This window comes from Podarcis pityusensis, assembly GCF_964106645.2.
Source record: "Podarcis pityusensis genome assembly, chromosome: 1".
Taxonomy (NCBI): Eukaryota; Metazoa; Chordata; class Lepidosauria; order Squamata; family Lacertidae; genus Podarcis; species Podarcis pityusensis.
Window position 1 is genome coordinate 7,536,933 of NC_138028.1, and position 20,260 is coordinate 7,557,192.

Genomic DNA, 20,260 nt, shown 5'->3' on the forward strand with positions numbered 1-20,260 from the left:
CTCTCCCCTGCGGTCGGCAACGGGCGCCTGGGCGGCCATGGAGCGCTGGGCGTGGCGGGCGCTGCCGTGGCTGGTGGCGGGCGCCTGCGGCCTGGCCGTGCTGGGCTACTGCCTCTACTTCGACCACCGGCGCCGCAGCGCGCCCGACTTCAAGCGGAGGCTGAGGGAGAGTGAGTGGCGGGGGAGGCCTCGCCTTCGCCTCAGGGGAAAGAGGGGAGGAGGAGGAGGAGGAGCCGCGACCGGGAACTAGGCCCATCCCCGGCGAGGAGGCTGCCGGACTACAACTCCCATCAGCCCCAGCCGGTGTGGCCAGCGGAGGAGGAGGGTGGGAGTTGTAGTCCAGAGGCCTCGGGAGAGAATTGGGCTTGCGAAGGCGTTGGGCCTTACGCAGATACCCTTCCTGGCCCTTTTAGGCAACCGTCTTAATCAGGCATAGGCAACCTGGGCCCTCCAGGTGTTTTGGGACTACAGTTCCCATCATCCCTGACCACTGGTCCTGTTAGCTAGGGATCATGGGAGTTGTAGGCCAAAAACATCTGGAGGGCCGAGGTTGCCTATGCCTGGTGTTAATCAACATTTTTTTGGAAAAAAAAACCCTCCCTGCGAGGTAGTCCTACGGCTCCATTTCCTAGTTACAGATGGGTAGCCGTGTTGGTCTGCCATAGTCGAAATAAAAAAGTTCCTTCCTGTAGCACCTTAAAGACCAACTAAGTTAGTTCTTGGTATAAGCTTTCGTGTGCATGCACACTTCTTCAGATACACAGAATCTGAAGAAGTGTGCATGCACACGAAAGCTTATACCAAGAACTAACTTAGTTGGTCTTTAAGGTGCTACAGGAAGGAATTTTTTTATTTCCATTTCCTAGCACATCTTTTCCTCCAAGGAATTTGAGGTGGAAGGCATACTCCTTTCCCCATATGGGTGGTGGGTTTCAGGGTGGTCCTCCTGTGCTGCTCCAGACATTTGGTCCACACATCTATGTATGTGCTTGGTTGGTACATTTATGAACATTATTATTATTATTATTATTATTATTATTATTATTATTATGTCATGCCTCGGGTTACGGATACTTGAGGTTGTGCGTTTTCGGGTTATGGACGCGCCGAAACCCGGAAGTACCGGAACAGGTTACTTCCGGGTTTCGGCGCATGCGCAGAAGCAGCGCTGCGGGTTACGAACACTGCGGATTGCGAATGTGCCTCCTGCACGGATCACATTCGCAACCTGAGTGTCCACTGTATAAGACCTTAATTTTTTTATTTCAATACACTGAAATGTTTAACAGTTTCAAGTGTCCTTGAATCTTCCTGCCACACTGGCCACGCTCTCCTGCCATGCACGTTGAGAACCACTGTTCTAGGGTTTCAGGCAAGAGTCTTTTCACGATATACGTGGAGATCCCAGGATATTCGGCATGCAAGGGTGCATTCTATGACTTGCATATTAATCTAATCACCATGTTCGCCTTTCAGTGGTTGTAAAGCAAGGGGAGTGTTTGCTTTGCTTTGCTTTGTTGGTCAGCAGTATGCTACAGTGAAGGCACACATAATTGTCCTAGAAGGTTATCAGCACTGCAGAATTGCACCCATCAGCTTTAACGTTTGCAATGGTTGGCAGGCAGGCAGCCGCAATGATGCTAGTTGAGTTTAAACATGTCACAGCTCCGGGCTGTTAATTGTGGATACTGACTATTCCATGTTACTCTTACAGAAAGAAGAAAAGAGTGTGAAAAGGCAAAAAAGCAGGATGCAGAGGTGAAAAATTGTTTGGTTTCCCCGACATGGCACCTGTAGGCACCACGGCACTCTCAGACACGCCCCCCCCAATCTCTCAAAAAGTTTAATTTTTGAAAAACAAAAATTGCTTGTGAAAATTGGACTCTAGTATGATCAAAATAATTCCACCAGCCACAGGATGGGAACCCATTTTATAAAAAGTATACTGTAATTTTTATTTTCACTATGACAATAGCACCCAGTAGCTACAGGATTTATTTTGCAGAATCTTAGCAGATCCTTGGGAATCTTTTTGCATTTAATTTTTTTAATAAAGTGATAGGCTTTGTGGTTCGATAATATGGTAGGGAATGGAAAATTGGGGTAGAGGATTTTTAGACACGCTGTATTTGACTGCAGATAATTTGAAGTCTGAATCATTTTGTCAGTTTTCATAATTTCTATAGCAATTTTTTAGAAACAGCCAGATTTTGGGGAACAGTATTGGAATAGAAATGTAATAGAACGTCTGGGTAAAGATAGTTCAGTCAGTAAAGCATGAGACTTGTGATCTCAAGGTTATGGGTTGGGCAAAATATTCCTGCATTGCAGGGGGTTGGAATCGATTCCCCTTAGATCTATGAAATACATTAAGGCTGCACACCTAGGAATAAGTCTCCCTGAATTAAGGGAGGGTTTTACTTCTGATTAGACTGCATAGGCTTGCACTGTAATTTTTGTTGACAGTGACATGCAAGTAATGAACATGCATATTAGTTGTGATCCTTCAGCTAAGAATGAAAGTCTTACACAGCTTTTAAAAATTCCAATTCTGACCCATTCTCTAAATCAGGGGTGGGAATTGTATTAATCTCTGAAGGCCACGTCACAAATACATGGCAAGTGCTTCTGTAATGGTGGCTGGTCCTGTAGATATTTCAGTTTCATATGACAGTTTCAGATAATGATATTAATTTTGCTGAATGTTGAAATATTGGTTGAATAATCTGGAAATAGTTCTGCAACTGCATAGGCTGTTTACACGCTGGTGCACATGGAGTCTTCCAAGACTGAAGCCCTGTTACACTCAGTGGGTTTACGTACTTAGAAAAATAAGGGCTTCTGCAGAAATGATTCCCAGCACTTAACGCTTAATCTTAGAAAAAGACAATTTTGTTTTGTTTTACATTACACCCTTCATTCTCATAAGCCCTCAAACTGATTAGCCAATGCTCCTTTTTGTTAAGCTGAAAATTTGTTTGTTACACCCTTAGTTATGTGAGATGAAAGATACTGCAAAGCTACAAGAGTTCTTTCTGGAAGAGATACAGTTGGGACAGGAGTGGCTGGCAAGAGGTAAGGACAAGAGGAACTGGCTTTTGTGGAATATGCATATATGTGTAGACACACAGAGAGACTATAAATTGCCTGAAAATTATCCATTTCTATTGCCACTTAGGTAGGCAGTAAAAAAAATAAAAAATAAAGGTAAAGGACTCCTGGATGGTTAAGTCCAGTCAAAGGCGACTATGGGGTGCTGCGCATTTTGCTTCAGGCTGAGGAAGCCGGCGTTTGTCCGCAGACAGCTTTGCAGGTCATGTGGCCAACATGACTAAACTGCTTCTGGCGCAATGGGACACCGTGACAGGTGCCAGAGTGCATGGAAACACAGTTTACCTTCCTGCCACAGCAGTACCTATTTATCTAGTTGAACTGGTGTGCTTTCAAACTGTTAGGTTGGCAGAAGCTGGGACAGCGCAACGGGAGCTCACCCCGTCGCGGGGATTTGAACTGCCAACCTTCTAATCAGCAAGCCCAAGAGGCTCAGTGGTTTATACCATTAACAAAGATGAGCCTGATGATCATTTTAATGCACTTCAGGCAAATTCATAGCTGTCTGCTGTTGCTGTTTGCGAAAGGCATCTTGTGTTAACCATACAAAGCTGAATTGAAAGTTTCTGTTCCTGAATACTGAGCAAAATACGGTAGATCTGCTACGATGTCACTGGTTTCCCCTCATGGCTTGACAGTACAGAATAAAGAATTTAAATGCACATGAAATCACAACTGAGAGAATTGACCTTTCCCTTCAGAAGTAGCTCCGAATTACAGAAAAGACAATGCCTTTATTTGTTGCATTTATGTAATCCATTCTGGGACTGCTTGGTGGAGGGCAGACTCCAATTGCACATAATACATAGTTTGGGACAATATTGATTTCCGATGACCTCTGCCACTTGTGGGTTGCGTCCAGTTACTGATACTTGGAGTAAAGCCTTTACTGAAATTGGTGCAATTTTTAAAAACCCTGAGCAAAAAGAGGGTGCTTTTTCCTTCCACTGATCCTTTCACCTGCTACAATATGTAGGAATAGGGCAGCCATATCTCCGGAATTTCCTGGACATAGCCGGGATTTGGCCCCCACAAACAGCATCCGAACGAAAATCACTTAAATGTCTCAAAGCTCAACAACTTTTGTGTCCGGATTTTCACTTTTTGAAACATGGCAACCCTATGAGGGAATATGTTTTTGTCCCATAGTAGATGGGGTGGATGAAGGGAGCAGAGGAGGGTGGGCTGCAGCGTCTTGTGCCTCAGAGTATTTGAGAGGTTCAGATAGCTACAATTAGTAGCTGAGCTTGTGGGAGCACTAAGAGGTTGATGGTACATGGAGTGCAAATGCTTACTGTAGTTCCAAGGATCACAAATACCTGAGTTTTAGGAGTCTGAATCAATTACAGGAGAACACAACAAGAGCATCGAACACCTTGCCAATGCCATTGCCGTGTGCACACATCCAAACCAGCTAATGCACGTCTTGAAGCACACTCTACCCCCCCATATATTTGAGATGCTGCTGCACAACATTCCATACGCAGTGCAAGTAGGTAGACTTTGTTCACTTTTGAAACGCAGGTGAATGTTGTACAGGAGGCATTGTCTAACCAGAATAGTGTTCAGACATAAGAGAATTTGCCATTCGTGGCTTGTACAGAACCTTGAGATTTCTGTACGTTGCCATGCTGCGACTTGTTTAATTATTACCACAGGCAGGCAGCTAATTAAAGGCTCAGCTTTATTATTTTTTATTTAAAAAAAGAATTTGGCAGGAAGGGACTCATGCCCAGTAGCAAGGCCTTGGCTCAGCTTGGGGAGAAATGCAATGCGACTTACCATTCTCTGCACTGTGGCAAAAGTGTTTAAAAATGCTGTTTTAGGGCATTGTGTGCTAAAACTAGTACAGTGGTACCTCGGTTTAAGAACAGCCCTGTTTACGAACTATTCGGTTTATGAACTCCACAAAACCGGAAGTAGTGTCCTGGTTTGCGAACTTATATCTCGGTCTAAGAACGGAATCCAAACGGTGGAAGGACACCGGCAGCAGGAGGCCTCATTAGGGAAAGTGTGCCTTAGTTTAAGAACGGATTCGGTTTAAGAACAGACTTCCAGAATGGATTAAGTTCGTAAACCAAGGTACCACTGTATTGTGCGATTCAGAACTGAACTTTGCCCCATACTTTGCACTGCAATTTACTTATTTTTTTAATATTAAAATCCTACTCTTTTGAGGTGCTAAGCAGGTGCACGCTTGCTTAGTTTCAGCAGTGTTGCAGCTTCCGATGTTCCCAAGTCATTCACTGGGCCCACACTGCCACCACTTTAACTAAATTAGAATGCTGTCCATGTTGAACTTCTTGCTTAAATCCAAGTAGATTGCTTCCATTAGTCTACTGTGAGTGGTCCACCATCACCCATAAGCTAAAAGACAAAGGGTACCAACACCTTGGGGCTGCAAAGGTGAGAAGAAAGATAATAATTGAAGGACATAAATCTGTCCTTGGGAGGGAAATGAGAACATTTTAAAAGTTTCAGAACTCAAAAGCTTAAGTACATAAGTACCTATGCCATTGACATGTTTCCCCCCCTCTGCTAGCGGCTTGAGACAGCCCTGAGTGACCAGGATCCTACCGTTGAATGAGAATGTGGCGTCGCACAAGGGGCTACTCTTAAGGCAGGACCTTATGGCAGCCTATGATACTTCATTTCCAAAGACTCTCGGTGAAAACAGTAATTTCAATTTATTTTACTTTGATTAAATAAAAAATAAACCTTGCTTTAGACACTTTGGGATATAATTTTTGGACAACACGCTTGTGTATTAAAAATTAAGTCATTAAGAAACAACAAAAACTAAAATGTAGTTGTTCCCTCCCCATCTTTAACCTAGTGACGGTCAGAAGCAAATCTGTAAGCCTCCAGAAAAAAGGTGTTATCAACATTATTTCAATGCACAATAGAAGACAATCTCGGAACAGACTCCATCAGCTCTGCAGCCACTGCCAACCCCAACTGCAGCTCCTGGTGGTTTCCACAGTTCAGTTGTTTCCTGAGCTCTTCTGTTCCGAGCTGGTGGATGTTGCCGCAGCAACGGTGGGGACCAGTGCAGCTTTGTGTGCAATGCAATCAACGTTGGCACTCCTTCACAAAGGCAGCCCCTGCCTTTTAGCGAGGCTGGCCAAGAAGTCCTGCTTTGGCAGCCAGCGCTTCATTCTGCTGAATGTGGTACTCCTGAAACCTCATAGATATCCTCTGGGTCATTTTTAAATACTTCTGTAAGCAGTGCTCTGAGCAAGTCATCTATATCAAGAAGGGAGAGATGAGAAGAACCCTGTAGTCACTCACATTTTAAAAAAAAATCAGTAATTTGAACATGGAAATCATTTGCGTTTTCACATTTGAACCTTACCCTATATGAAGTTATCTTCCCATGGCAATTTTAAGACATACTAATAACATAATGAAAATGTATAATAAACTTTGAGGGTTAAATACACTGCTTCTCTGGGAAAATTGAACACAAATATGTACCACTTTGCCAAAGCTCCCCTTTTTAGTTTACCACTGAGCTGGAATTTTAACACAACATTGACTCAGTTTCGAAACAAACCCACATTAGGGAAATACATAACGTTTATCTGTCTCTGTCGTTCAGTGCTTTCTTTGCCTTCCAGTGTTTGATGACAATGTGCCATTAACAATTTTGTAGGGCTTCAATCTTTTGAATCTTTTTTGTCATTCACTCTAGCATTTAACAAATAAGGGAGCTGTGTGAGTGAATATCATGAACCCTTGGACTGATCCAGCAGGGCCCTTTTATTGTTATTCAATCCAATTAATATCTGACCTGAGAGCCACACGAACAGAAGAGCTACAGTGGTGCCTCGCAAGACGAAATTAATCCGTTCCGCGAGTGTCTTCGTCTAGCGGTTTTTTCGTCTTGCGAAGCAACCCTATTAGCAGCTTAACGGATTAGCGCTATTAGCGGTTTAGCGGCTATTAAAGGCTTATCGGCTTAGCGGCTTAGCTGCTAAAAGGCTATTAAAGGCTTAGCGGCTTAGATAAAGGGGGGGGGGAAGCGGGAAAAAAATCTCAAGTCTCGCAAGACATTTTCGTCTTGCGAAGCAAGCCCATAGGGAAATTCGTCCTGCGAAGCAACTCAAAAACGGAAAACCCTTTCGTCTAGTGGGTTTTCCGTCTTGCGAGGCATTCGTCTTGCGGGGCACCACTGTACATCTCTTTTGAAATGTTTGGTTTAGCTAGCTTTCTTGATTAACGTGCAAATTTACACTGAAGTTCTACCAGGTACAAGTCCAAAGGGCATAGAATAGCTGCATACCTCTTCTGGCTTGACTTCTCGGCTGGTGAAATCTTTCACACAATCCAGGAAGCAGGTTTCTGTCAATTTGTTATACGTCCCAAGAAATTCCTTGAACTGTTAATAAATCAAGAGAGATCTTCAGAACTAGGCAGATCCTTTATTTTAGGGGTGGGGAATCTCTGTCTGTGGGCCAATCGTGGCCTGGGATGCCATTTTCTTCACACCATATACACCTGCCCATTAGCTGACATCACTGGTGACATCAGCAGATGAGCATGAGAACCAGGTTTAATCCTGCATTGGCTGCTTGATAGTATTTTTGGCAAGGAACAGGTTTGCACAGCCAAGGCAGAAGGATTTAATCCCTATTCATCAGCTGAATGGTGATTCAAGCCCTGTGCAAAAGCACCTTTTGTAGCAGCTCATGCATGGGAGATACTTCAAAAAGGCTTTTGGCAGAGGCATTAAGACAGCTCATAAGCTACTATTTGCTAAAAGGCCATCTTAAAGCTTTTTTCAAGTCTCCTCCCTTTTCCATTATGTTCCTGACACTGGACACAGAGAAGGAAGGGGGAGATTTGGAAAAGCCTTTACAAGTCTCCTCATCTAATCCTTCAAGTCCCCAATGCTGGAAACTTAAAAGCGGGAAGAGGGGGAGGCTCGCAAAGCCTTTTCCCCATCTGCCCCCTCCTGCTTCAAGTCCCTGATATTGGGGAACTTAATGGAGGAAGGAGCAAGACTTGGAAAAGGCTTTCTTTCCCTTCCTCCACAGGGTAGAGCTATCTCTCTTGTCTCCCAACAGGGGAGAGAGAAAGCGTCTGGTCTTGTCCCCACTTTATAAGGTAGAAAAGGAAGCCAGCAGGGTTCCCAAACGCCTTCTGCTACTTGGCAAAGCACCAGAACTTAATTCCCACTTTCCCTACAGCAGCAGTAGGTGCAAGGGATTCTGACAGGTGTACAAGGGCTGTTTACCTGTCAATCATTTGCTGGCATAATGATATCATGTGACTGACAGTTGGGTAGTCACCTGTCAAATTTGGTCTGACAGGCCAATCCTGATAAAGACCTGGCCTGTGGAGCCCAAAAGGTTCCTCACTCCTGCTTTATTTGAAGAATTAGCACACAAGGGGTAGGCAGGGGCAACATGCATCCGAGGGAAATGAACTTAACATAGCATATAATGAGCATCAGCTCTGTGCTGATAAATACATTATTACATACAGCTATTAAAACCACACAAATTGCCAAAGTGTTAGGTACACCGACATTTCAAAAGCACCCTTTGGAGCTACAGCATTTACCTGCTTGATCTGATCAGATTCTGATATTTGTCCAGCCATATTTTAGCGCTCAGATAACTGCCACCTAAAGTGAACACAAGATGTATACATCAACAATCATTCAGAAATGTTTATGCCTGAAATGTAATACACAGCAGCCTAAATCTTGTTCATTTTTGGGGGGGAATATATGTTCTTGGAAGCCTTTGCTGGCTACTAATACCATTTGAATTATTTTAACTACCCACCTAGCAACTGCTGTTTTATTCCAAATTTTGTAATCCTCTTGTACTCTTGTGCACAATTTGGTTATTATATATGGAAGGCAGTATACAAATATTGAATATAAATACCCCAAATGAACTAAGAAATACAATGGGAGAACTCTGCTGTAATATACGGTTATGCACAGAAAGAAAAGTATGTGCAATTGTGGGACAGCAATTGTCAGTCAGGTCTCAGGGTGTGGCCTCAAGGCATGTGAGGCCACCACCTTCCTGAAGCAAAGCAGGTTCGGGCTTGGATGAGTAACTACCTGAGAACCACATGCATACTGCCTTGAGTTCCATGATGAAAAAAGGTGAGATATCAAATAAATATTGATACATTTTTAAAGTGCCAAATAAATGGGAATGCTTATCATCTTTATCAAGTTTATCTTCTGGCAGCCCTGTATGGGTTCTTTCACAAGTTGGGGGGGGGTGGTTCCCTTTACATGTAAAAAATGTAATACACATGTGCAACACCACACACTCCCTAACCACAGCTATGATATGGCAGCAGGTACACATTTTTCACCCATAATTGTCTGAATCAGTGATATCATGTTTGACTTTATTTTTAAGGCAGAGGCTTTGAAATACAGAGATATGCAGCGTAGCCAAGGTGGGATTTGAGTTCAGGCTTCCCAGATGCAAGCCCCCGACCCCACGGCTGCTTAGGTCCCTCCCCAAAGTGAAGGGCATGTAGTGTCAGTTTTTGAGCCAGCCAAGGTCATGCTTCCAACCTTCCCTCCTCCTTAGAGGAGCAGCGCTGGAAGCCAGCAGGGAACTCATAAGCAGGGAACCCATTGGCGCCCCCTCCTGGCTTCTTTCTCCCTCTCCCTTTCACCCCAGGGTTGCCACCTACCCCTGGGTCCAACTACGCCCCTAAGAAGAACCCTGCCCCGGGTTGCTTTGGAAATCCATGCAACCAGAGCTCTCGCGCGGGATTTCCTCTCCCTGTTAAGAGAAGCTCCACCTTGCAGATTTACCATGGGGAAGCCGCTATTAAAGGCACAGGCGCAGTCCTGATTGAAGAAGATGGCAACCCTGTTCAGCGCCTAGGGCCCTAGGGTCTCCCACGCCCTTCCTTTCCCCACAAACTCATCTCCCCCCACAGCCTGCGCTTACCGCAAGCACCGTCTCCCCTCCCCGGGCTCCCCAATGCTCCTTCGCCCCATCTTACATTACCCTCGTGCTGGAGACGAATCAGCGCCGGCGGACTCTAGGATAGCTTTACCTTCCATCTGCCGCGCGGGGTGCGTCGCCCTAAAGGGTCCCCCGCGCCCTCCCCTTTAGACAGCCCCCCCCTCCACACACACCCAAGTCCTACCCCAGCGACGCGAGCCTGGCAAACTCGAGAGAGCGGGCGGGGCCTGAGGGCTTCGGCAGGTTAGGCGCGATAATGAGAGAGAGTTTAGATGGGTGAGGCCGCTTGCGCAGTGGGGTTAGTTTCTACCCGGACACTTCTTCCCGTGACACAGACCAAGCGCGGGCGGGCGGGGAAAGAGGCGCGAGAGGGAGGCGGCCGCGTGCGGACGATGGGCGTGAGTTGTGCGCATGCGTGGTTTCCCTTCTCCTTTTAAAATAAGCGGCGCACGCGCGCTTAGCGTCCGACTTTCTGATTTGTTTTGCAGGCGCAGGAAGGGGCTGGGCTGAATGTGTCCGTTTGGGAGCGGCGGGAGCCCCGGTTGGCGGTGCTGCTGTTACCATGGCAACAGGCGGTGCTTCCCGGTGGGTGGCTGTGAGGAGGGAGGAAGGGAAAGGGAGGGGGGTCTTCAGTGGGGGGGGGGAGGATGGAAGGTGAGCTCCAGAGAGGCAGAGCTTTAGGGGGACCCCCCTGCGCCACCTCTTTCCCTGCACCCGCTTTTAAATACATGGAATATAAATGGGGCACCGGGGGGGGGAGGTTATTGTTTTGTGTTCTTTGTGTGCTTCTTTGTGCTTTTATTTGTTGTTGTTGTTTAGTCGTTTAGTCGTGTCCGACTCTTCGTGACCCCCTGGACCAGAGCACGCCAGGCACTTCTGTCTTCCACTGCCTCCCGCAGTTTGGTCAAACTCATGCTGGTAGCTTCAAGAACACTGTCCAACCATCTCGTCTTCTGTCGTCCCCTTCTCCTTGTGCCCTCCATCTTTCCCAACATCAGGGTCTTTTCCAGGGAGTCTTCTCTTCTCATGAGGTGGCCAAAGTATTGGAGCCTCAGCTTCAGGATCTGTCCTTCCAGTGAGCACTCAGGGCTGATTTCCTTGGAGATCAAAACCTCAAATGGAGAGGTTTGATCGTCTTGCAGTCCATGGGACTCTCCAGAGTCTCCTCCAGCACCATAATTCAAAAGCATCAATTCTTCGGCGATCAGCCTTCTTTATGGTCCAGCTCTCACTTCCATACATCCCTACTGACTGCCCTGTGATCCTCGGATGAAGGGGCAGTGTGCAAATCTATAACCTATTTTTTTCTAGAAAAAGAGGTGCCAGAACTCATCAGGAACACCTCCTTCTTTTTCTCTTAGAAAGGCAACAGCACGCACCTGACAGGCCGTCCGGAACTGTTCCAGCGAGTTCTGGCTGGGGGAAAAAAGCCCTGAATCATCATCATCATCTTATTATTTGTACCCAGCCACCTTGGGCAGCTTCGGACAAATATCAAAGCATAATAAAGCCTCAAACATTTAAAACTTCCCTAAACAGGGCTGCCTTCAGATGTCTTCTAAAAATCAGATAGTTACTTATTTCCTTGACATCTGATGGGAGAGTGTTCCACAGGATGGGCCCTGGTTCTAGGTAGCTTCACTTCTCACAGTGAAGGAACCGCCAGAAGGCCCTCGGAGCTGGACCTCAGTGTCTGGGCTGGACGATGGGGATGGAGATGCTCCTTCAAGTGTACATTAGACAGTCGAACAAACAAATTAAGCGAACTTTCAGATGGCATACCTTTGGATACAGCCAGCACTGGATTTACGGCAGTGTGGGCGGCAGAAACAGAATTTTTCATTTGACAGAACTAGGTCCGGTGAAGCCTAGAACAGTTCTTTAATTCTAAAGTGTTTGCATGCCTAGGACCCCTTGTGTTCATCTTGGGGAGATGACATTTTCCTTGTGGTTCAAGGGGTTGAGTGCCTTTATAGATGAATACCATGTCTTCCTTCCCCAAGGAACTTGGAGGTAATTATTGCCTTCTGTGAAGCCATCTGAAATTGTCGTAACCCATGTAGAAGTAGAGGAACATAAGACTCTTGCACTCTATCCACATCCCATTTCAGGATCTCTGTTAACTCTGCAACCTTTGCCGTATAGGGATATGGCAGAGGGAATTGTGTCTCTGTGAACAAGAGCCTTACGATCCCTCTAAACAAGTTGGTTGGATCACAGTTTAGTTTTTTCTCTGTAGGATGTCATTTCAGATAGACTTAACAGTTGCCTACTGTGCATGTTTTTCTTCTCAGATCATCTGTAAACAAAACATCCCTTGGCACGCGAGGATGACATGCAGTACCCCTTTGTTTAAATGGGTGAAGGGGGTTATCTTTTGAGCATCTTGTACATTTTGTCATAAAATGTACATAAAATTTCATGGTGTTCCATTGCGCCAGAAGCAGTTTAGTCATGCTGGACAAACGCTGGCTCTCTTGGCCTGAAGCGAGATGAGCGCCGCAGCCCATAGTCCCTTTTGACTGGACTTGACCTTCCAGGGGTCCTTTACCTTTACCTTTAATTTTGTCATAATCACAGCAATAAGTGATTGATATCCTAATCCTTGCCCCTGTGTTTCCCTTTTCTCCATTTGCTATGTGTGAAATTGTGGGTCATCTTGTGCTTTGTTTCATAGAAACTGACGCCTGTGCCGTGAGCTGTTAATGGAAGTGGAAGAGACATCTGGTGTGAACAAGAGTTATTCTGATAGCCTCACTGCTGGTGACATTCTCGTCCGCTCCACCAGCTTCCCCATGAAAAAGAAGCCCATTGACCCTCGGACAGCTGTGTCCGCGGACAGCAAGCCTGCTGCTTGCACTAAGAAAAGAATACGCATTTCTGTGAAGAAGCTTCGGGAAGTGCCTCCACCCCGTCGTCCAGAATGTGCTGTGTTGACAGTTGATGGTGCAGCGGATATTCCACCAGCATTGTTGGCCAACAGACCTGCATCTCATAAGCCAACAGCAGCAACCTCTGGAGATGTAACGGAGGGTATGTCTGTAGCCCTGCGCAGTTTTAATTTTTTTGAAGTTAGTCAAAAACTTCATTTGTTATCGGTTGTGGTTTGTCTGAGGCTGTTGTCTCTCTATAGGTCATAACTAGTACAGACTCTGTCAAATATGTTCATTTAGCTGACGAGGAAAATGTCCACTAAATTATGAATGTTGGTCGTCAACTCCCCATCACATTTATTTATTCAGATCATTTGTACCCCTCTCTTCAGCCAAAAATGCTTCCAGAGTGGCTTACGTGAAATCAAAACAAGGCGCCCCTAAACGTGGGCTTGCATACATACATACAAACAAACAAACAAACAAATCTATCATATCTATTTGATCACATCTGGTTTTGTCTTCTCTTACCTTCCCTTTGCATTGTCAGAGTGGTGACAGATTTACAGCCACTCTGACCACCTTTACAGTGGTACCTCGGGTTACAGATGCTTCAGGTTACAGACGCTTCAGGTTACAGACTCCGCTAACCCAGAAATAGTGCTTCAGGTTAAGAACTTTGCTTCAGGATGAGAACAGAAATTGCGCAGCAGCGGCCCGGCAGCAGCAGGAGGCCCCATTAGCTAAAGTGGTGCTTCAGGTTAAGAACAGTTTCAGGTTAAGAACAGACCTCCAGAACGAATTAAGTTCTTAACCCAAGGTACCACTGTACTGTGGTTTATCTGAGGTAAGAGAGACTTCCTAGTATGAGGCAGCTATGTCCTTGGAAGACTTGAACATAAGAACAGCACTCCCCTGTGGTTTCCAGCAACTCATATTCAGGAGCAATACTGTGAGGCAGAGCATAGCCATCATGAGTTTCTAGGTCCATGGGCAAACATTGTTAAGTTAAACTGCAGTTGTATTGCCAGGCGTGCTGTGGCTTTTCAGTTGCTCCAAGTGAGTGTAGATTGGTTGAGTGATTCTGGAGGATTTCAGTGAAGACAGGACGGTGTTTGCTGTTTAGCTTAAAGGATTATAACCTACATTACAGTGGTATGTGTTGATGGCATGTACAGGCTCTGTAGTTCTCTTTAGTAGTCTGCTTATAGAAAGATTGTTTCCTCGGAGAGACAATGCCCCTGTGATTCTGGACAGATAGAAATAATAGAGCATGTGCCTCTCCAGTGCCTATATTATAGAGACATTCGTATTAGCCTCATCTCCCCACTACTCCATAAGTACCCAGCGCACACAAGACAATTCTATACCTCCCGCTGCTTTCAGATACCAACCCTGCTACAACATACAGTGTTGCCAGGTTCTGCACAGTAGCGTTCAAAATTCGTTGGTTGATGACCTGCGCCACAAACTAGATTTAATGAACACCCATATCAGAGTGCTTTGTAAATTGGTAGTCATAGCCTTTTATATACTAACCTTTTGAGCTCTTCCGCATCCGTTTAATGCTCCTAACCCTTCTTTTAGCTTCTTTTAGATTATTATCGTCTTTTATATATACCTTCTCTTTTAATAATTTTAGCTTTCCAATATGTTTTACAGATTTTAAATGATTGTACCCCACCCTACTTATGCTGCTCTATGACCGTAATAAAGGTTTGATTGATTGATCAGTGCTCTGAAAGTATGAGCGCTATAAGCAAGATAACAGTTAATCGAGATATAACCCAGTGAATTGACATTTCTTCTAGGTGTTGTAAGCAGGTATACCGGTAGACATTCAGAACTATTGTCAACTAAAAAAGATAGCGAGCCCTCAGAGTTACCTCCAGAGGTAAGCACAGTGGTATTCTGTTCTTCGGTCTACAGAGGATATTTCATATGCTTGTTCCCATACGCCTTGCTTACCAAATATCAGAAGACTGTCCATTTGTATTTCTCTTTTGCATATTTCCTTTGTGTCTGTATTGCAACCACCACCCAAGATGAGTTTTATCAGCTTCACAGTATTGTAATTCTGAAGTTACTGCTGTCAAACTGAAATATGTTGAAAATGTTTCTGGGTGCTTTTAAGGACTTGTAATTTGTGATAGCTGAGACAAAATTGTTCTGCCTTTCTTTTTACTTCATTGTTTCCCTCTCCTTTTATAACCTTAGTGTTTCATTTTCTTAAACTTCTCTGCAAACCATGTTTAGAAGCTTTTAAAAACAGCAACAAGTGAGCTGTTAAGATGTTCGCAGCCTGGCAATTGTACTGGAGGCTTTGCAGGTCAAATATTGTCGATTGCTGCTTTAAATGTACCTATTCAGCATATCTTCTATATATTCTATATATTTGGCACATAAGGAACAGTTATATAGTAATAAAACCAGACCTTAAAAATGAACAGACCTTAGGACCTTAAAAATGAACAGATTTATTGTGATTTAAGCAGATGGCATAATAAATTTCTGAGTTGTTAAGATGTCACAATGCTACCCTCTGGAATTAAATAACAGCGTGATTTTATTTGAGAAATATAAAATACATGAAAGCTTATTTTATATTTCTCTCTTACCTTCTCATCCCTCCCCCCCCCCCCAAGCAGGCTTATTCACACGACACTGGAGTACACATTCCTTCACAAGTAAAAGAGGATGGCAGCAAACAAAAAGGTAATGCAACTCACTCCTTTGCAAATGCGCTCTGAAACTAGCAATGGTGTTTATTACTAGGTAAATGTGCATAGGAGTGCAACTTTTGTTCCTGGTTTTATTTGTCCTTTGGGGACAATTTCCCCCATATTTCGGGGTATATTTTAAATACTGAAGATGAAAACGAGCAGTTATCGAAGTAGTCAAGTACACAAAAGGTATACAATGGTAGCAGTGTTGGGGACGTGAATGAGGGAAAGGAAGAAGTCAACACTTCCAGGTTCTTTTGAGGCAACTTCTGGGTTCTTTCCATCTTTCTCTACTATAGAAGCTGGCAGAGAGGGAGGGCAGATGTCGATGGGGGGGGGACAGCATAATGGACACCACAGTCGCTCAGGCACAATGTAAATTAAGTTTCATAATCGATCAATGCGGCAAAAATTCAATGGCTTCATGTGATATTTTTGTCCATAACTTTTAGGTGTGACTTGAGCTGTTAACAGTTAAAATCTTAGTGTTCTGATTGTGCTGCAATGTTGTGTGCCTAACAGTAGTTGTCCGGAATCTGCTTGAAAGCAGGGTTTCGGTTACAATGTTAGAGAAATTCCAGATTCAAAATAAAGCCTGGTCTCCATAAATTCTGGTATTATGATGTTGATGGGAATTTTAAATCCCGCCCTTCCTCCCAAAGTTGCCCAGGGCAGCGTACAGCAAAATGTTATGTTCTGTGCGAGGTTGTGATAAGGTGACAAGTGAGCCCAAGATCTGATCTCCATCTTTGTAGAGATTCTGATGATAAGTGGTATCCGAACAGGCCTTTGTTTTCTTTTTGTAAGGTTGTGCTTTGTTTAGATTCTAATGAGTATAGTTTCTTCTGTTTTGTTGTTCCACATTAGCTGACATGTTTATTTCCCAGTATGATACTGGGCAGAAGGAGGCTGTAAGAGCTGTATTCAAGCAGAGGTAAGGAAGCAAATGTTGAATGCTTCTGTTTACTTGATTCCATCTATGAATTCCTTAATGGCTCAAAAGTGTTACTGCTGTCTACTAATATGCTGGGGACACAGTGGGTAGAATCGCTGGAGAAAACTGGCAGCATTGAAAGCTTCTTATGTAGGGATCTTCTTATGTGCTGTACCACTGAGCTTTGTATGCAGGTGGTGGGAATTAACTTTCTGCCTAGAACCCTGGAGAGCTCCTCCAAGTTGCAGCAGCCCAGGGGCACATTTGGAAATACAGTCATACCTCGTGTTGCGTTAGGTGCATGCTGTGTCTTTTCATCTTGCAAACACGGCAAACCCAGAAGTGTATACTTCCGGCTTTCGCCGCACACGCAGAAGCGTTCTGCGCACTTTGCACATGTGCAGAAGCGGTCTATTGCGCTCCGTGCTTGTGCAGAAGCGCCACTCTAGTTGCGGACGTTTTGGGGTGCAAACGGCACCCCAGAATGGATCGTGTCCGCAACTAGAGGTATCACTGTATTAAAAAAAAAATGAAGTGGCCTCTCCAGGGTGCAAGCCTGGGCAGTGTGTCTGGAGGTCCTGAGCTGCCCTGATGACAAGACCCCCCTTCTCAGCCTCGCTGATGTGGTCCAAAGGAAAGGAAAGCAAGTTGTTTGGTGCCAGCTTGGTTGCAGGAGTTGCCAGAAGGCGGTGTACAAGGCGTCACCCAACTGCCTTATGGGCTCCATTCTGTATTTGTGCATGGTTTACTCCTGAGCCCTTTTTCTTCTCCCAAAGATGTCCTGCAAGGCAGCGGGTTACTGCATGAGCACTACAAAATACCCATTTTACTGAAGTCAAATTTGTGATATTAGGAACCATCCCCCAAACAGAAGCCCAAACACACTCAAAATAAAATAAAACACAGCCAAAAAGAGCAGGCAATCTCCAGACTCAGAATTTTTAAAAAAGGCAGGGGTATACTTTGAGGCGTCAAGAAGTAGACGGATTGTAGAGTTCGAAAGCACCCCAAGGATCATCTAGTCCAACCCCTGCAATGCAGGAATCCCAATTAAGATGAACAAGTAGTATGTCCTGGTGTAAAACATCTTACTGGATGCCTCTTCATGTTCCAGGGTTGAAGTGACATTAGTTCACTGAAAATACTTTTAGAGGGTGGGGGGGAATGGCTCTTACAAAAGAAAATAATAATAACACTTTTCCATGCCTGTTTTGTATATTTAGAATTCAGACTGTTCCTGTATTTAAAGAGGTGAAGGTCCAACTGCTGGATGATGTAGGCTCTGACAAAAAGGACAGTACCAAGTCAACACAAAGCGAGATAGAGTCAGCTACAACCATCGCAGCTGCCACAGCAGCAGCTATAGCTTCTACAGCCCCACTTTTCAAAGTATGTAACTGGCTTCATTATTTATTTGTTTAAAAAAATATTCCCCGCCTTTCCCCTCCATGAAACAACTTGCAAATATTTAAAAAAATGTAAACAAACCTTTGTAAGCTTCCTGTAGAAACTAAACCCTCCAAGATTTTTTCTTGGGGGGGTGGGGGGGTGTTGAAAGGTGCATGCATGTGTGTGTGCTGGAAATAGAATTTAGATCTTGTTTTCAGAAAACCTGAATTCCCTTTTTACCAAACAGACCGCTTAGAAATTGGAGGGTAGCCCTCCAGTTCCTTGGACCAGACTCAGCCATGTTAAAGGGCAGCTTTTCTTGCAACCCAAGGACAACCATCTAGGCTTGGGGGGGAGAAGTTCTGGCCTTCACAACTTTTGGCTTGCGTCTTTCCCTCCAGGTCCAGAGCGACTTGGAAGCAAAAGTGAGCTCTGTGTCCGAAATGCTTACCAAGTTGCAGGAGACAGACAAACAGCTGCAGCGTGTTGCAGACCAGCAAGCCATCTTGAAGGCTCAACAGCTTGAGGGGCCCCCTTGCCACCAGAGAGTCGGCGAACTTGAAAAGCAGATGAATCAGTTCATGGAACAGCGAATTCAGCATCTAGAAAATTTGCAGAAGCAGCAAATGAATATTCAGGTATTGGCATCATCATCATTATTATTATTGTTTTATTTGTACCCCAGCTGGAGCCGGGCTCAGGGCGGCTAACATCATGAAACTAAGACAGTATACAAAGAGCATAAGAACATAAAAACAGGCAATCAATTAGTTAAAATACATCTTGAAATTAGTTCAGAGCAAAATCTGGACAGATGGCGGTCCATGGGTAAAATTGAGAGTGGTTAATATTCTCCAGAGCCAACTGGTACCACTGGTCTTATAAAGGACCTGTGAGCGGGCTAGGAGGCCTCTTTAATGCTTGTTCTTATACAGAAAGAGAAGAATCAGACTGAACCCCAACCAAAGGCCTGGTGGAACAGCTCCGTCTTGCAGGCCCTGCAAAAAGATGTCAAATCCTGCAGGGCCCTAGTCTCTTGTGAGAGAGCGTTCCACCAGGCCGGGGCCACGACCGAAAAGGCTCTGGCTGTGGTTGAGGCCAGCCTAACCTCTCTGTGGCCTGGGACCTTCAAGATGTTTTTGTTTGAAGACCGTAAATTCCTCTGCGGGACATACCAGGAGAGGATGTCCCATAGGTATGAGGGTCCTAGGCCATATAGGGCTTTAAAGGTTAAAACCGGCACCTTAAACCTGATCCTGTACTCCACCGGGAGCCAGTGCAGCTGGTATAGCACCGGATGAATGTGTTCCTGCAGCGAGGACCCCGTCACGAGTCTCGCCGTAGCTAGTTACAGTAGTCAAGCCTGGAGGTGACCATCGCATGGATCACCATGGCGAGGTCAAAATGTAGATCCCTCTTGTTTCATTTAATGAGAATATTCTGTACATCACCCCTGGCTACAATTTTTAAATGTAACTGCATTAAGGGAACTTGTTTTGGTTTAATGTGCCTTTATGTTGCTCACCTTATGCTGCAGTCGTTAAAACCTATGCATATTAACAACCCATGTTTCCAAGAAGACCCTTGATTAAAGGGAGGGAGGTCTTTGGAGTCTAGGGCTAAGCTGGAGGCCATGTGGGCAGCCCATAGAGGTGGGCAGAGCCCCTGAGCTACAGGCGAGTATTTATGATATTTTCTCTGCAACTGATACTGTCTTTTTTGTGCACGGAAGTTCTTGCCAAGCTATTCCTGTGTTTGAACTGAAACCTCTTTCTCCCAGTCCCGTTTGATTAGCTCTGCACTGAACTCGGGTGGCTTCCAAGATGTCAACACAGCAGCTTCCAAAAGAACGGCAACACATGCCATGAATGCAGGCAAGCCTCTTACTGACCCTATATCTGCTCACCAGCATGGGTTTTTTCCTTCCAACGCCATACCTGCACAAGGTGAGAGGCCTTGGGTTGCTCTGATTCATATAGAACTGCAAAGCAGTTAAAATTGTGTGTTTTCTAGCTCTTGTCATCTTCAATTTAAGACTCCATAAAAAGTAGACCAGGCATGAGATTAGGATTGCTTAATGCCCCAAAGCAATAATGGCAAAACTAATTCTTGCCTTTAGAGGCCTGTTCAGCTCAGTTAAGACCACACCAAAACATGGTTAAAATTAATCATAGTTCAGAACCCAAACTGTGATGTGAGCTTCCAGCCATGGAATGGCTAAACCATGATTGTCTTCTCAGATTCCTAAATTCACGTCATGGTGTAGCAGCCTAT

General features: G+C 44.9%; 3 protein-coding genes across 13 annotated transcripts in view; 2 read left to right on the forward strand and 1 right to left on the reverse strand.

The window, feature by feature from the left end:
• Nucleotides 1–8: 8 nt before the first annotated feature.
• Nucleotides 9–5,842, forward strand: TOMM20L (translocase of outer mitochondrial membrane 20 like). The gene is made up of 5 exons (XM_080993254.1): nucleotides 9–170; nucleotides 1,715–1,758; nucleotides 2,994–3,075; nucleotides 4,461–4,603; nucleotides 5,654–5,842. The coding sequence occupies exons 1-5, from the start codon at nucleotides 38–40 to the stop codon at nucleotides 5,696–5,698; spliced, it is 447 nt and encodes a 148-aa protein (XP_080849380.1). The 5' UTR covers nucleotides 9–37; the 3' UTR covers nucleotides 5,699–5,842.
• On the reverse strand, nucleotides 5,780–10,365 carry TIMM9 (translocase of inner mitochondrial membrane 9). 5 transcript variants are annotated; one of them, XM_080993360.1, is made up of 4 exons: nucleotides 10,252–10,365; nucleotides 8,680–8,743; nucleotides 7,397–7,492; nucleotides 5,780–6,357 (listed from the first exon to the last, which is right to left on the reverse strand). In XM_080993360.1, the coding sequence occupies exons 2-4, from the start codon at nucleotides 8,716–8,718 to the stop codon at nucleotides 6,223–6,225; spliced, it is 270 nt and encodes an 89-aa protein (XP_080849486.1). In that variant the 5' UTR covers nucleotides 8,719–8,743; nucleotides 10,252–10,365; the 3' UTR covers nucleotides 5,780–6,222. The 5 variants fall into 5 exon arrangements, with proteins under 5 accessions (XP_080849486.1, XP_080849483.1, XP_080849487.1 ...); XM_080993357.1 differs by lacking the exon at nucleotides 10,252–10,365 and adding an exon at nucleotides 10,110–10,209; XM_080993361.1 differs by lacking the exon at nucleotides 10,252–10,365 and adding an exon at nucleotides 10,105–10,170.
• Nucleotides 10,366–10,478: 113 nt separating this feature from the next.
• KIAA0586 overlaps nucleotides 10,479–20,260 on the forward strand; it is a 65,938-nt gene continuing 56,156 nt past the window's right edge. For 6 of the 7 annotated variants that reach the window (XM_081005297.1, XM_081005300.1, XM_081005301.1 and 3 more), the window contains exons 1-8: nucleotides 10,479–10,652; nucleotides 12,745–13,100; nucleotides 14,752–14,834; nucleotides 15,586–15,655; nucleotides 16,531–16,597; nucleotides 17,821–17,986; nucleotides 18,388–18,624; nucleotides 19,767–19,932. In XM_081005297.1, the coding sequence (XP_080861423.1) occupies nucleotides 12,773–13,100; nucleotides 14,752–14,834; nucleotides 15,586–15,655; nucleotides 16,531–16,597; nucleotides 17,821–17,986; nucleotides 18,388–18,624; nucleotides 19,767–19,932 (1,117 nt within the window). In that variant the 5' untranslated portion in view covers nucleotides 10,479–10,652; nucleotides 12,745–12,772. The remainder of the gene's footprint in view (nucleotides 10,653–12,744; nucleotides 13,101–14,751; nucleotides 14,835–15,585; nucleotides 15,656–16,530; nucleotides 16,598–17,820; nucleotides 17,987–18,387; nucleotides 18,625–19,766; nucleotides 19,933–20,260) is intronic. The other variant, XM_081005299.1, reaches the window with a different exon arrangement.

Excerpts from the sequence above, each read along its gene's own strand:
- TOMM20L (XM_080993254.1), top strand. The coding sequence starts at position 38 with ATGGAGCGCTGGGCGTGGCGGGCGCTGCCGTGGCTGGTGGCGGGCGCC. Across the intron at positions 171-1,714 it reads CAAGCGGAGGCTGAGGGAGA|AAAGAAGAAAAGAGTGTGAA; the intron begins GTGAGTGGCGGG and ends TTACTCTTACAG. Across the intron at positions 1,759-2,993 it reads CAAAAAAGCAGGATGCAGAG|TTATGTGAGATGAAAGATAC; the intron begins GTGAAAAATTGT and ends TTACACCCTTAG.
- TIMM9 (XM_080993360.1), bottom strand. The coding sequence starts at position 8,718 with ATGGCTGGACAAATATCAGAATCTGATCAGATCAAGCAG. Across the intron at positions 7,493-8,679 it reads AATCTGATCAGATCAAGCAG|TTCAAGGAATTTCTTGGGAC; the intron begins GTAAATGCTGTA and ends ATTTATTAACAG. Across the intron at positions 6,358-7,396 it reads GAGAAGTCAAGCCAGAAGAG|ATGACTTGCTCAGAGCACTG; the intron begins GTATGCAGCTAT and ends TTCTTGATATAG.